Here is a 13,630-nt window from a genome sequence, read left to right as displayed (position 1 = left end):
TGGCTTTGCTGTGTTGTGACATGTAATCAAATAACCTACAATATTAATTACTAAGAAAACAATTTCTAGTTTTCCTATAAAAAATTAATAAACACTGTGGAGAGAAATCAGAGGTAACGCTTTGGGCCCAGTGACCCTGTGTCAGAACTTCCTGAGTTTCTCCAGCAATTTCAGGTTTTGTTTCGGATTTCCAGCATCCGCAGTTCTTTTGGTTTTTTGTTTAATATTTAAAACCAAACTCCTTTCGATATTATAGTTAATTTTTGCATTCAAGATTTTTGAAGGGTCATGCTGCTAAGACTGAACATTATCATGATAATCAGTTTTATCATAACTTATAATTTTCAAATGAACTACAATATTAAAGTATCATTAAACTATACCAGGATGAATCACAATAGCATAAGGAAAAAGATGCTGAGTGTTTCGACAAAAAAAACAAGATGGTGGCAGTTAACTCTGTGAAGGAGTGTGTTTCATCTTGAAACATGTTTATGTAGTCAATGTGGCTTTGTGCAACTATATGAATTAAAGTCATAATTTAATCAACAGTTATAAAAGAGACAACACAATTAGCTGTGACTTGGCTAACATTGCACCACACCTACCAAGCAGATCTATATTGTTGCAGTCACAGAGGCTAGCAGGTCTTCACTATTTATGACAAGTATTAACTTCACTGTTCATAACTAACGCAAAGTTTAACAAAATATTAAACCTTCCAGATATACATACTATACATAAAACGATCTTGTAATTGCATTGCTGAAGGTCAATGCAAGCATATATAATAGATAAAATTAACAATATAATAGTGTGTAATAATGAACTGTATTAAAATATTTTTAATGATTATGGTGTTACAGACTTGACATTTTTCAAGTGTTGTTTCTAAACCCCAGGTACCAAGTACATTGGACAAAAATCTCTCAAAGCCACCAATTTGTGAAGATAGCTTGGAGGGTCTCTAATGCTTAAAAATCTGGATAATGTTGACAGCTGGAACATAAAATGACAGTGACTCTATTTTCAAGAGTAGACTTGCATTTGTTGAATAAAATGAGTCTGTGTTTCCAAAGCCAATATTTTGAATTTTTTTTGACATTTCCCAGATGAAAGATTGGACAGGGGTGTGGAGAAATGGAAAAGTAAAGCATTTGTGTTTATTAATTTTTTACAGGAAAGCTAGAAATGGTTTTCTTAGTAATTAATATTGTAGGTTATTTGATTACATGTCACAACACAGCAAAGCCATTGTCCAATAACTTGTATTAATACTGCCTGACAGAGAAAAGTAACCATTATTCTCAGATGCAATCAAACAAGACTGGTCATTGCCCATAATCAGACTTATTAGGAGAGTGACCAAGAGCTTCATAAGTGGGTCATAATGAAGATCTTAAAAAGAAATAGACGTCAGGCTTTTAAGAGAAGGAATTCTAGATTGAAGAACATAGAAAGCTCAAGATTGAAGATCACCGAAAAAGCAGGATCCAGAATTGGGAGGTGACAGGAGTTCAGAGATAGGATTGGTAAAAGCCAAGGCAACATTTAAATGCAAGGACATGGCTTTGTTTGTAGTACCTTTAAATTGTTTTGCACGATTACAGAACAAAGCCTGTGCGGTATCGTCCAGTCAGTTTGTGGTCTCGTGCTGCTTAGCAGGCACATTGGTGGCAGGTGAAGAGGATTACTATACAGGGTTGGATGTTCTAAAGTTAGTGGAGAGTAGGTGGGAGGCTGGTCAAGACAGCATTGAAACAATTAAACTTGGCAATGCAGGAATGAACAAATATTTCAACTGTATATTGGTTAAAGCAGAGGCAAAGTAGCTGTTTTCTGTGATTTGTTGTGCTGGCTTGGAAACTCAACTCAAGTTGAATTGGATCCTGAGATTCAGAACTTCAGTTCAGCACAAGACAATCCCTAGGACGGGGACAGAAACAGCGACAGATCACTGGACCTTTAAATGAGGACCAAAGACAATAGTCTCAGACTTCACATGAGAGGAAAATTTGATTAAAGACTGGACATCATAAGCAATTGGACTTCACTAGAAGAGTTGAGAAGTAGTGGAGAGATATAGTTTGATTTTATGACTGTACATATGGAAGGAGGCCTGAAATAACTGATTCATGCTGCTGAAGGACAATATACAAAATGAAAGAGGGAGCCAAGGAGAACATTTTAGGGGAAATCAGACAGCATGAGGAAAGTAATAATTGCTAGAAATGTTGTGGCTCTGATTGAACAAGCCCTCCTTCAATGCCTCCTCTTCACTGTCCAGCTGGGTAGAAGAGCATGGCCTGTTTCCATTCCTAACTTTCTGGTCATAGCTACAAATTCACTTGCAATGTCTTCTTATCCAGCTCCTGCACCGGCCATCAGCCGAAAACATCAGTCTCCACATACACAAGTATGATCTAATCACCACCTCTCCAATCTGTCCATTGCCTCTTATCACACCACTTGTCTAACAGCAGTTCTGATTGAACAGCAATTTCCTGCAACTAAACACTGAAGGCCAAAACCACAAATTCCACTTCCTAGTCACAGACATCAGCCTTCTCCTAGGCTATTGACTGAGACCATTTATAAACTTGGTGTTTTATCTGATCATGATAAATCTGAACATGTGCCGTCCTGAACAATATCCACCTCTGTCTAAGCCTTAATTAATTTACTGCTAAAACCCTCATCCATGCTTTAGTAACTATTACAATGAACCCCTGAACAGTCTCCCCAAGTTTTGCATGTTCTACAATTTTGACGTTATCCAAAACTCTGCTGCTGGTGCCTGAACTCTAAGTACAGTTCACCTGTCAATCATTGTGCCGTCTAACCTACATTCCTCCTTGGTCCTTGTTTTTAAAGTTAGCACCCTTATGCTCAAATCTCTTGTCGTCTATCTCTGTTAACCGCCTCCAATCCTTTGTCCTCTCTATTCCAATTCTGGCCTTGTGCATATTACTAATGGTCTTGACAACTGGCACTCAAAAGCCACAACTGCTAATGTCCCAAGCTCTGAAATTCATTTCCAAAATTTTTTTATTACTCCTTTCTCCTTTAAGATGCTCCTTAAAACTTAGTCTGAAGTATGATTTGGAGATGCCGGTGTTGGACTGGGGTGTACAAAGTTAAAAATCACACACCAGGTTATAGTCCAACAGGTTTAATTGGAAGCACTAGCTTTCGGAGCATCGCTCCTTCATCAGGTGGTAGTGGAGGGCTCAATCTTAACACACAGAATTTATAGCAAAAATTTACAGTGTGATGTAACTGAAATTATACATTGAAAAATTGATTGTCTGTTAAGCCTTTCATCGGTTAGAATACCATGATAGTTTCACTTCTTTCATGTGTAAATCACAAAACCTTTTTATTAAAAAGTTGCATTCTCAGGTTAGCTGTTAACAATGGTGATGGCTGTAGTCGTCTTTGGTCAGCTGTCCCAAAATGTTTATATGACTCAACATCAAATCATATTTGATTAACTTTACTGTGAAGTGTCTCAAGATATTACTGCAACAGCAAAATCAAGAGAGGGCAATTTTATTCAGTTTAACAATGGAGGAAAGATAGTGGAGACTACTAGTTTAGTTCATAACAATGGCTGCAGAGAAGTTAAGGAAGGATAATGCACCATGGTCACCACTTAAGGTTGTCTTAATGCTGTGACAGGATGAAAGCTGGACCGGCAAGTTTCAAACGTAGTGTTACATGAAAGATGGGCTTGGATTTGGGAAGCAACACTTTTGAGCATCTGAGTGCAAAGAGAAATTAGAGGTAAAGCTTCAGCCTGCAAAGACAGAAGGGTGAGCGCAGCAACTTGAAGAGCAAGGTGTTGTTGATGAGATTGAAAGATAAGGAGAAAGCTGGATAATGTGCAATTCAACAGGAGTTAGGGTTAAGACAGCAACAAGTGGGTCTCTACAAAATATAATTGGAAATGATATGAGGGGGCAAGAGAAAAGTGTGCATTTATTGCTAATTGAAAAGATGGCAGCTTATGGACAAGTAAAAGCAGTAACAAATTACATCAGCTCCTCACAATTGATAAGCGTTGGAAATAGTGAAGAGTTTACAGTTGATAGTGAAAAGAAACCCTGGGTTTTCTTCACACTCCAGGATGAAGAAACCTGACTACGTATGGTGAAACCTTACTATGTGCAAACCTGCTGTACTTTTTCCATACATTACAACATTGCAACAATGTCTTTTTGGAAGTACTGTCAAAATGAATTTTGAGAAGATTTGTAGCTCTGGTTGAGTTTTTGGATGTAGATTTGCTCGCTGAGCTGGAAGGTTCATTTCCAGACGTTTCGTTACCCTACTGGGTAACATCTTCAGTGGGCCTCAGATGAAACAATGCAGAAAATTCCTGCTTTCTATTTATATGTTTGGGTTTCTTTGGGTTGGTGATGCCATTTCCTGTGGCAGTTATTTCCTGTGGTGAAGTCACTTCCTGTTCCTTTTCTCAGGGGATGGTAGATGGGGTCTAACTCGACGTGTTTGTTGATAGTGTTCCGGTTGGAACACCATGCTTCTAGGAATTCTCGTGCATGTCTTTGTTTGGCTTGTCCTAGGATGGATGTGTTGTCCCAGTCAAAGTGGTGTCCTTCCTCATCTGTATGTGAGGACACTCGTGAGAGAGAGTCATGTCATTTTGTGGCTCGTTGATGTTCATGTATCCTGGTGGCTAGTTTTCTGTTTGTCCAATGTATTATTTGTTACAGTCCTTGCACGGTTTTCTTTTACAAAATACCAAAGAAACCCAAACATATAAATAGAAAGCAGGAATTTTCTGCATTGTTTCGCCTGAGGCCCACTGAAAATGTTACCTAGTAGGGTAATGAAATGTCTGGAAATGAACCTTCCAGCTCAGTGAGCAAACCTACATCCAAAGTATTGTCAATGTGCTTTGAGATACCAAAGAACATGAAAATGCTATTTAAAAATACACTTTACGGATTAAATGGCTTACTATTAAGAAGACAACTGATTAAAAACAAATACCTTTTTCACTGATCAACTGTCGTGCAGTTTCATGCTGAAATTTTTCTAAGCTTGCAGTGTCTTCTTTCAAGTGGAATAGTATAAGAAATGGCAGGCCCTCTTCAGTTAACTCCTGAAAAGTATAATTGCATCAAAAGTTTTAAATAACCTATTTTGCAATGACCAGTTTTCAACATGATTTAGGGAAGTTATTTTGTTTCTGGCTGTTAAGTCTTTACAGTGTAAATCCAATGTGATAATGGACACTGGGCCACAGCCCCTTCATTTGGTACTAGAGCTGTCCTAATTTTAGAATCATTGTTACCAAGCATAATAAATCATTCAAAATTTTTATCAGAGTAAGGAGGTTGCTTGTAATATCAATTTTTTAAATTTACCTTTTAAAATTTAAGATTATTCTCATGCTTTTTCATGCTGCTTTTCTTTAAATTCTCTACATAGTTACTTCCAGTACTTAGCTCAGTAATCCAAGTGTGGCCTGACCATTGCAAAACTTCTAAATCTTCACTGTTCTGTCTATACATTCTATCACTGTTTGGAAAAAAAAATCTTGCCATGTTGCCTAGTCAACCGAGCCAATTACTATACCCAAGTCAATTTCGAATTCTTCCTTTGTTAATCTAACATATGAATAAGCTGTGTGTTTAGCAGTTTGCAATACTTTAGTCTGGTGTTACCATTCATTTCACATTTTTCTTCCCAATTCTATAGCTGATTTAATTCATTCTGAAAATTCAGTGCTACCTTTCCTATCTCTACTATTCTTCTTACTTCAGAGATGTGTACACCAGTGAAAATACTTTTGACCTTTTATTATCACGTCACTTATTTAGATCAGAAACTGGTTGTGAATGTAGTCCACTCAGCAGCCTTTCCTGAAAAATGAGTTACATATTACTGTTCCTTGTGGAAAATAAAAATTATTCGACCTGCAGAAGGAGTTATTTACAGGTTTACCTAGTCTGCTCTGGTGCAATTACTGGGGTAAAATGTTTAACTATTTGAAAGCTTGCATACGGCCTTTCAGGATGCATTTCAGCCATAGATCTTAAGAAACAGGCTAACTGACCAACAGGTATGATAGAAACAGTAGTAAACACTTCAATAACTTCACTACATATCTTCGCAAGATTTGCATTATACTTGCACAGAAGTATGACTGAACCAAGATCATCTGGAACCAGTGGGCTACCACCCAAAGAAAAATATATAACTTCAGTTATTCAGACAGCCAAGCTCTCTTCAAAGGCATGGAAGGAAGAAACTCTTCACTTCAGTCTACATCAGCTGATTCAGGCACAAACAAAACTGAAACCAACTTTTTTTTCTTCTGAGGCTGACCTGAAAGAATTTCTTGCACAACAAAATATTGGCCCTTTCATTTGTATAGGTTTTGTTTTGATCTAAAAAAAAACACAATAATAGAAGATAGGAATAATTTTAATACAAAAATGGGACCATAAAAGGATCAGGATGAAAATAAAAGTCAACACAGGCTAGACTCCTATGATGTTGCAGCACATATGTGAACATTATCCACTTAAACCTCTGTTCAACTAGGTGAACAAGGTAAGTCAGAAGACCAAGATTGAAAATTGAAAAAGAAACAATCAGCCGTCCGAAATGACAATATTTTTTAGTGTTATAAGTGGATGTTTTGCCCTCACTGCAATACTTAAGGGGAAAGATTCAGAATTGCTGATTGCTATAAGTTAAGCAATTTTCACAGTATTAATATAGACCTTTTATTTGCAATGAATATGGATTAAATTAATGCTTACCTCACCATTTTCAAAAGTAATTTCTCTAACCAGTGGAACGCACTTATCTTGGGTCCAGGCAAATGTGAGATCAAAGTTTGTTAATGAACCCAAATACACCATGTCAGGACTATTTTCCTAAGGAATAGAGTAAAGTATACACACGTAAAGTCAGAACCAAATAAAATGTTGAACCATTCAATAGTTTCACAATATTATCAGAGTAAATGCTACTGAATAACTGCTCAACTATTAAGAAAAACTAGTTACAAATTTTAAATAGCAAACAGCAGGCAAAGTGATTTGAGCAATTACTGTCAAGAGGGGCTTTGAACCTACCCCAAGTGGTTTGTAAATTACGTTGTCACCACTATATCTCTCTGGTTTAGCAACACTCCTAAAAAAAGGGAAATAGAACAATCAGGATAGACATCACTCACATTAGTTTCACTGTTGCAAACTTATTCAGTACCCACTCTCTATTCTAAACCAGAATTATCCATTGCAAAGCCAGTATGTAATCCATCTCTCCTTCATCACAAGTAGTCATAGAATGTCATGATTTAGTGGAACAAAAGTACTGGCAAATGAATGGGTTCATACTGCAGTTCGCAAATGAAATTGACATCTTCCGCTGTCTTCAACTCATTTTGATGTATTTGCCTAGATGTAATGTAAATGCAAACTGAATATACTCATAGGCAAGTACGGAATATAACTTTAAATAGACTATTGCTCAAAAAATCACATTTAGTTAATCGAATTCTATATGGTTTTGATTCTGCATATATCAGAGAATTATAAACTAATGTCAACATGGTCCCTTGGCATTGAGAAACACTAAAAAGAGAGATCCAAGTAACCCCAGTATTTAATGCAACTGGCTCAGAAGTATGAATTACTTTACTCCAATGACCCTTCTCCTTTTCACAAATTCATATTTTACTGTATGGAAAGAGGCTTTTCATCCACTGCCTATATGAGTTATGCACTTCCTTCCATTTCCCTACCCTTGCCCTTTTAATTCTTTTCTTCTCCAAGCATTTATCTACCTTGCTTTAAAAAGTAATTATAAACTCTATTCCCATGAGCTTCTGGTAGATAATTTCACATGACAACACTCTATGAAAAGAATGAAGCAGTTAGGAGACATGTTTTCATTCAATGGAAAATTTATGGCCCCTTGCTCTCAATTCACCCAACAGAAACTATATTTTCCTGATTCATCTCAGCACTTTTTGTTAATTTGTTTCACCTCTATCAATTCCCTTAATATTCAGGTTTGGAATAGACCATATTTTCCAAGAAGAATCAATCTTTCACACTGCCATTTTGCCCTTTTTTGCAAAAGAGGAAAGCTCGATCCTTCTCCTAAGGCGATTTTCATCAGGACTCCTTCAGAAATGTGGAGCCATACTGCCACTCTGACAGTTCTTTCCAACAGCAGATCAGTTGTGGGGTGGGGAATGAGGAGAAAGCAAACTACAGCCCCTTTACAAAGCAAAGCAGTTGCAGCTCTATTTTGAAATTTAAAAGGTACACAATCATGCAATCATCTTGACTGGTCCTAAGGGGTGAGTGGGGGAATATTATATCAGAGTGTGGGGGTCTAAATATCATGCGGAGGTGTACTTAGGGGTGTAAAAGGCAAGTACAGAGGAACCTCGATTATCCGAATATCAATTATCCGAAATTCAGATTATCCGAAGATGATCTCAAGATCCCGATAGAAACATTACATCAAAGAGGTGTTTCAACATTGATCGCGTTTTTTGTTTACAATGATTAGAAGTGAACTCGGCTTACTGAAATGCTGTTGAGAACAGTCCTGGATATCGATGAGAGCCCAGGAACCGTCTCCAAATGACTGACTGACCACCCGCCTTCTTCCTCTCTTTCTCTCCCCACACTTTCCCTGGAGTTCTACACAGGGGTGTAGCCTAAACCCCCCTTCCCCAGATAATCTCTCCACCATTGTGGAACTTGTCAAAAAGTTGCAGTAAAAAGTTGTGCATGCGGCTGTGTGCACGCACACTATTTTGAGACTAACCTCTCAAAGGCAGTAGCAGTCTTACTGTTGGTGTCCAATCCGACTGCCCCAGAAACAGGGTCAGGACTGGGGGTGGGGACAGAATGGGAGGCTCACGTACAGTGCTGCTGCTTCCTAGATCTCATGAATGGGGAGCAGACTTAGCAAGTGCTCGCTGTGTCAAGCGCATTGAACTGGGTGGTGGTTAATGCGGGAGGATTCAGCAATACTGCAGGTCCCTTATATACAAGTGTGTGTCTGCTCAGAAACAAAACACTGAGACAGAGAAGGAGCAAGGCAGGCAAAGTGAGGAAAAAGGAAACTTCAGAAAACTCTGAGCCCCAAAGGAGAGCCATTAAATCAATTAACCAGATAAATCAATTATTCAAACTAAATAGTGCCTGCCCATCTCATTCGGATAACCGAGGTTCCTCTATATAGGGCCAGTTGAATAGTTACTCAAGAGTTAGACTGTATTTAACAGACACACTTCTTCAGAGTAACGATTTACTTAATTTGAATGAATGATTTAGTGTCTTGCATATTTTACAGAGAAATACAATAAGTGAAAAGTTTTCATTCAAGCTATAATCTGACACCATTTTGATAGTTTAAGAATAACAGAAAATGAAAGATGCAGCTTAAAGAGAACTCCATTTACATATGAGTTCTGAGCCAACTTAGAAACACCACCCCCTCGCCAGACCCAACCAACGTCAAAGTTGTCGATCCTCAGGGGCCATCTTTCACCACTGTGATGATTTACCTTTGCCAGCGTGCACACTAACATCAAAAGAGGAGCAACGCAGTCAATGTTGCTGTTGTGCCCTCCTGCCACCGCCAGACCCAGCCAACAATGAAGGTGCTAATCTTCAGGTGCCTTTTTTTGCCACTGGGCCTACCTTACTGATGTTGCTTCAGGGCTCACTCTACTTTGTGTTGGAGTTTGCTCCCCCCTCCCAACCAAAACAGAATCAGAATCCTCCGAATTAGATAAGATTAGATTCCCTACAGCATGGAAACAAGCCCTTCAGCCCGACAAGTCCACATCGACCCTCCGAAGAGTGACCCATCCAGACCCATTTCCCACTGAATAATGCACCTATCACTACAGGCAATTTAGAATGGTCTATTCACCTGACCTGCACATCTTGGACAGTGGGAGGAAACCCACGCAGACACTGGGAGAATGTGCAAAGTCCACACAGATAGCCATCCAAGGCTAGAATCGAACCTGGGTCCCTGGCGCTGTGAGGCAGCAGTGCTAACCACTGAGCCACCGTGCCATCCCAAATCCAAAGCAGCAAAGGGATGGGCTGCCAGATCGATTGGATCACTGGCAGCGGTGGGATTCGAACCCACAGCTCAGCTGAGACTGGAACTTGACTCCAGCGCTTTAGACCGCTCGGTCATACTACCAAACCTATTTGTTTGATAATAAATGGATACTTTCGGATGGTTTCAGGTGTAGAGGAATTTTCAACATCTCAGGCAATTCCTTCAAAGCGTGTCACAAGCATTTCCTATTTAGGCTACAATAATGTCCATCAGAAATACTTGGTCAATATATAATGCCAATTTTTTGTAATATCTCCTCATAATTAAAGTGTCACGTCCACAGCATCACTTTAGTAAATTTGACTATCCCATAAAAGGTCATGAGGTGCTTTCTAAAGTGGCGTGGCCAACAACATTCTAATAATTGGATTAGAAAGGTTTTAAACGAGGTGTGTCTCAGGTTTGTATGCGCACGTGTGTCTGCCTGTGTGTGTATGTAGGACTAATATTGTTTATTTCAATGCAAAAGGTCTGACAGGTAAGACAGAGGAGCTCAGGGCATGGTCGGAAACTGGGACTGGGATATCCTAGTTATTACAGAAATGTGGCTCAAGGAAAGGCAGGACTGTCAGCTTCATGTTCCGGGTATAGATGCTATAGAAAGGATACAAAAGGGGACAAGAGAGAGTGGCATTTTCGGATCAGGTTAACATTACGGGAGAACATCAGTAAAGTTACTTGGATATAAATAACAAAGAAAAGGATGATCACCTTATTGGGATCGTACCATTCCCCCCCACGCCCCCCAATAGCCAGTGTGAAGCAAATATGTAAGGAGATAGTCCCACCTGCCTGCTCCTGGCCCATATCCCTCTAAACCTTTCCTATTCATGTACTTACCCAAGTGTGTTTTAAATGTTGTAACCATGTCCATATCCATCAGTTCCTCAGCAAGTTCATTTCACTTGTGAACCACCCTCTGCAAAAGATTTGTCCCTCATTTCTTTTAAATTTCCTCTCACCTTAAAAATATGCCCCCTAGACTTGAAATACCACCCGAGGGAAAAGACACCTACCATTAACCCTATCTAGACACCTCATTATTTTATAAACTGAAACAAATCTGAGCCTATCCAGCCATTTTTTTTTAAATAATTCAAATTTTCTAGACTTAGCAACATCCTTATAAATCTTTCTGAACTCTCTCCAGCTTAATGATATCCTTGTTATAACTGGGTGACCAGAACTGGATACAGTACTCCAGAACAGGGCTCACCAATATTCTGTATAATATCAATATGATTTCCCAACTTCGACACTCAAGAGCAATGTAGGTAAATGCACTAAATGCGCCTTTTTAACCACCCTGTGACACAAACTTCAAAGAATTATATATCTGAAGCCCTAGTGTTATGGACCAGGCCAGACCACTCAAAACATTCTTGAGCAGGCAACCCAGACCATAACTTTGCAATTTGTTTCAGTAAGTGTACAGTGAAAATGACCTGAGGTAAGTTAGCTAGGTTGACTACGAGGTTTACTACTAAGTTTTAAAACAGACAAATTTATTCACAAAATTACACAATGAAACACAAATAACAGAATAAAGAACACCTACAGAATTCAATCTCTCCAAACTAGACTTAATTATGCTGTTCTTAATATACACAACAGTGCCACGAAGCAAACCCCCTTAAAACACAGTAAAAAAAGGAACAGATGCTTACAGGTTGAAGTTAGAAGGGCAGAAAGAGAGAGAGAGAGCCTGTCCACACAGTCTATAACGGAGCTCCCAACTAGTTCTGGACTGAACTCCTCAGCTAGAGAGCTGACCACTCCCCTTTCATTATACAGGTCACTTCTAAAACATGACCCTTTGGCCTCAAGTCTCATCTGTTTCCATATGAACAAGAAGGCCTCTCAATACCCTTTAATCTCTGTACCAAACCAGTCTAATCGAAACCGGGAGCTGGATTACGACTCTTCTGAAAAAAAATCAAGGAGACAGTATCCTTGAGAAAAGGAACAGTTTTTAGAAAGAAAAAGGGACCAGCTTTGTGATACTAGGTCCCTGTGATATACAACAGAGGTACAGGGTGATCTTGCAAAATGGATACATAATTAGCCTAATGACAGGAGACGCAGCGTGATGGTGCAGCGTTGCTTTTCAGACCGGAGGCCTGTGATCCGTGATGTTCCACAGGGGTAGGTTCTAGGGCCTCTTTTGTTTGTCATTTACATAAATGATATGGATGAGAATATAGAAGGCATGGTGAGTAAGTTTGCGGACAACACCCAAATGGGTGTCATAGAAAACCTCCTTCACTGTGTGCTAAGATTAAAAAGGGATCTTGATCAAATGGGTCAATGGACTGAAAAATGCCAGACAGCGTTCAATCAGGATAAACGTGAGGTATTGTATTTTGGTATTGTCAGTTCTTCTATAACACGATGGTCGTGTTCTTGCGCAACCCTGTGTTATAGAAAAATTGTGTTTTAGAAACAGCACTTAAAAGGGCTGGTGCTGTAATCGCGTTACAACCAACACACGCTTTAAAAGTTTGCGCTGTAGAAACAGCGTCCCATATTCATCAATCATGTTACAGCGAATTTGCATTGGCGAAACACATATTATAACAGGACAACCTGTATGACAAACAAGGGTAGGACTTATACAATTAATGGTAGGAGCTAGGGATGCAGGTACATAATTCTTTGAAGTTTGCGTCACATATAGACAGGGTGGTTAAAAAGGGGTTTGGCACACTTGCCGTCATTGCTCAGTCCTTTGAGTATAGGAGTTGGTAAGCCATGTTGAGCTTGTACAGGAAATTGGTGAGGCCTCTTTTGGAATACTGTATCCCATTCTGTTTACCCAGTTACAGGATGGAAATAATCAAGCTGGAGGGGGCTCAGGAGCGACTTATCAGAATGTTGCCAGGTATGGAAGGTTTGAGTTACAATGGGTGAATGGGCTGGGACTTTTTTCACTGGAGCATAGGAGGTTAAGAGGTGACCTGATGGAAGTTTATAAAATAATGAGAGACATAGAGAGTTAATGGTAGTAGTCTTTTCCCTCAGATGGGGGATTTCAAGCTTAGGGCATGCATTTTTAAGGTGCGTCAGAATCACAGAGACAAACAGCACGGACACAGACCTTTGGTCCAACTTGTCCTTGCTGACCAGGTATCCTAAATAATTTAGTCCCATTTGCCAGCATTTGGCCCATAACCCTCTAAAGCCTTCCTATTTATACACACATTCATTTAAATGTTGTGATCATACTAGCCTCCACCATTTCCTCAGAGAGCTCATTCCACACACGCACCACCCTCTGTGTGAAAAAGTTGTCCCTTGGGTCCCTTTTAAATTTGTCTCCCTTTCACCCTAAACTTATGCTCTCTAGTTTTGGACTCCCCCACCTTGGGGAAGATACCTTATATATTTATCCTATCCATGCCCCTCATGATTTTATAAACCTTTATAAGGTCACCCCTCAGTCTCTGATGTTCCAGGGAAAATTGCTCCAGCCTATTCAGCCTGCTTC

General features: G+C 39.3%; 1 protein-coding gene across 2 annotated transcripts in view; it reads right to left on the bottom strand.

The window, feature by feature from the left end:
- erp44 (endoplasmic reticulum protein 44) overlaps window positions 1–13,630 on the bottom strand; it is a 100,762-nt gene that overhangs the window by 5,441 nt on the left and 81,691 nt on the right. For both annotated transcript variants that reach the window (XM_072575554.1, XM_072575555.1), the window contains 3 exons: window positions 7,116–7,173; window positions 6,798–6,914; window positions 5,017–5,128 (listed from right to left, as the gene is read on the bottom strand). In XM_072575554.1, coding sequence (XP_072431655.1) covers window positions 5,017–5,128; window positions 6,798–6,914; window positions 7,116–7,173 — 287 coding nt within the window. The remainder of the gene's footprint in view (window positions 1–5,016; window positions 5,129–6,797; window positions 6,915–7,115; window positions 7,174–13,630) is intronic.

This window comes from Chiloscyllium punctatum, chromosome 8, assembly GCF_047496795.1.
Source record: "Chiloscyllium punctatum isolate Juve2018m chromosome 8, sChiPun1.3, whole genome shotgun sequence".
NCBI classification, from domain to species: domain Eukaryota; kingdom Metazoa; phylum Chordata; class Chondrichthyes; order Orectolobiformes; family Hemiscylliidae; genus Chiloscyllium; species Chiloscyllium punctatum.
Note: the sequence above shows the minus strand (reverse complement) of the source record. Positions and strands in the feature narration are given on the sequence as shown.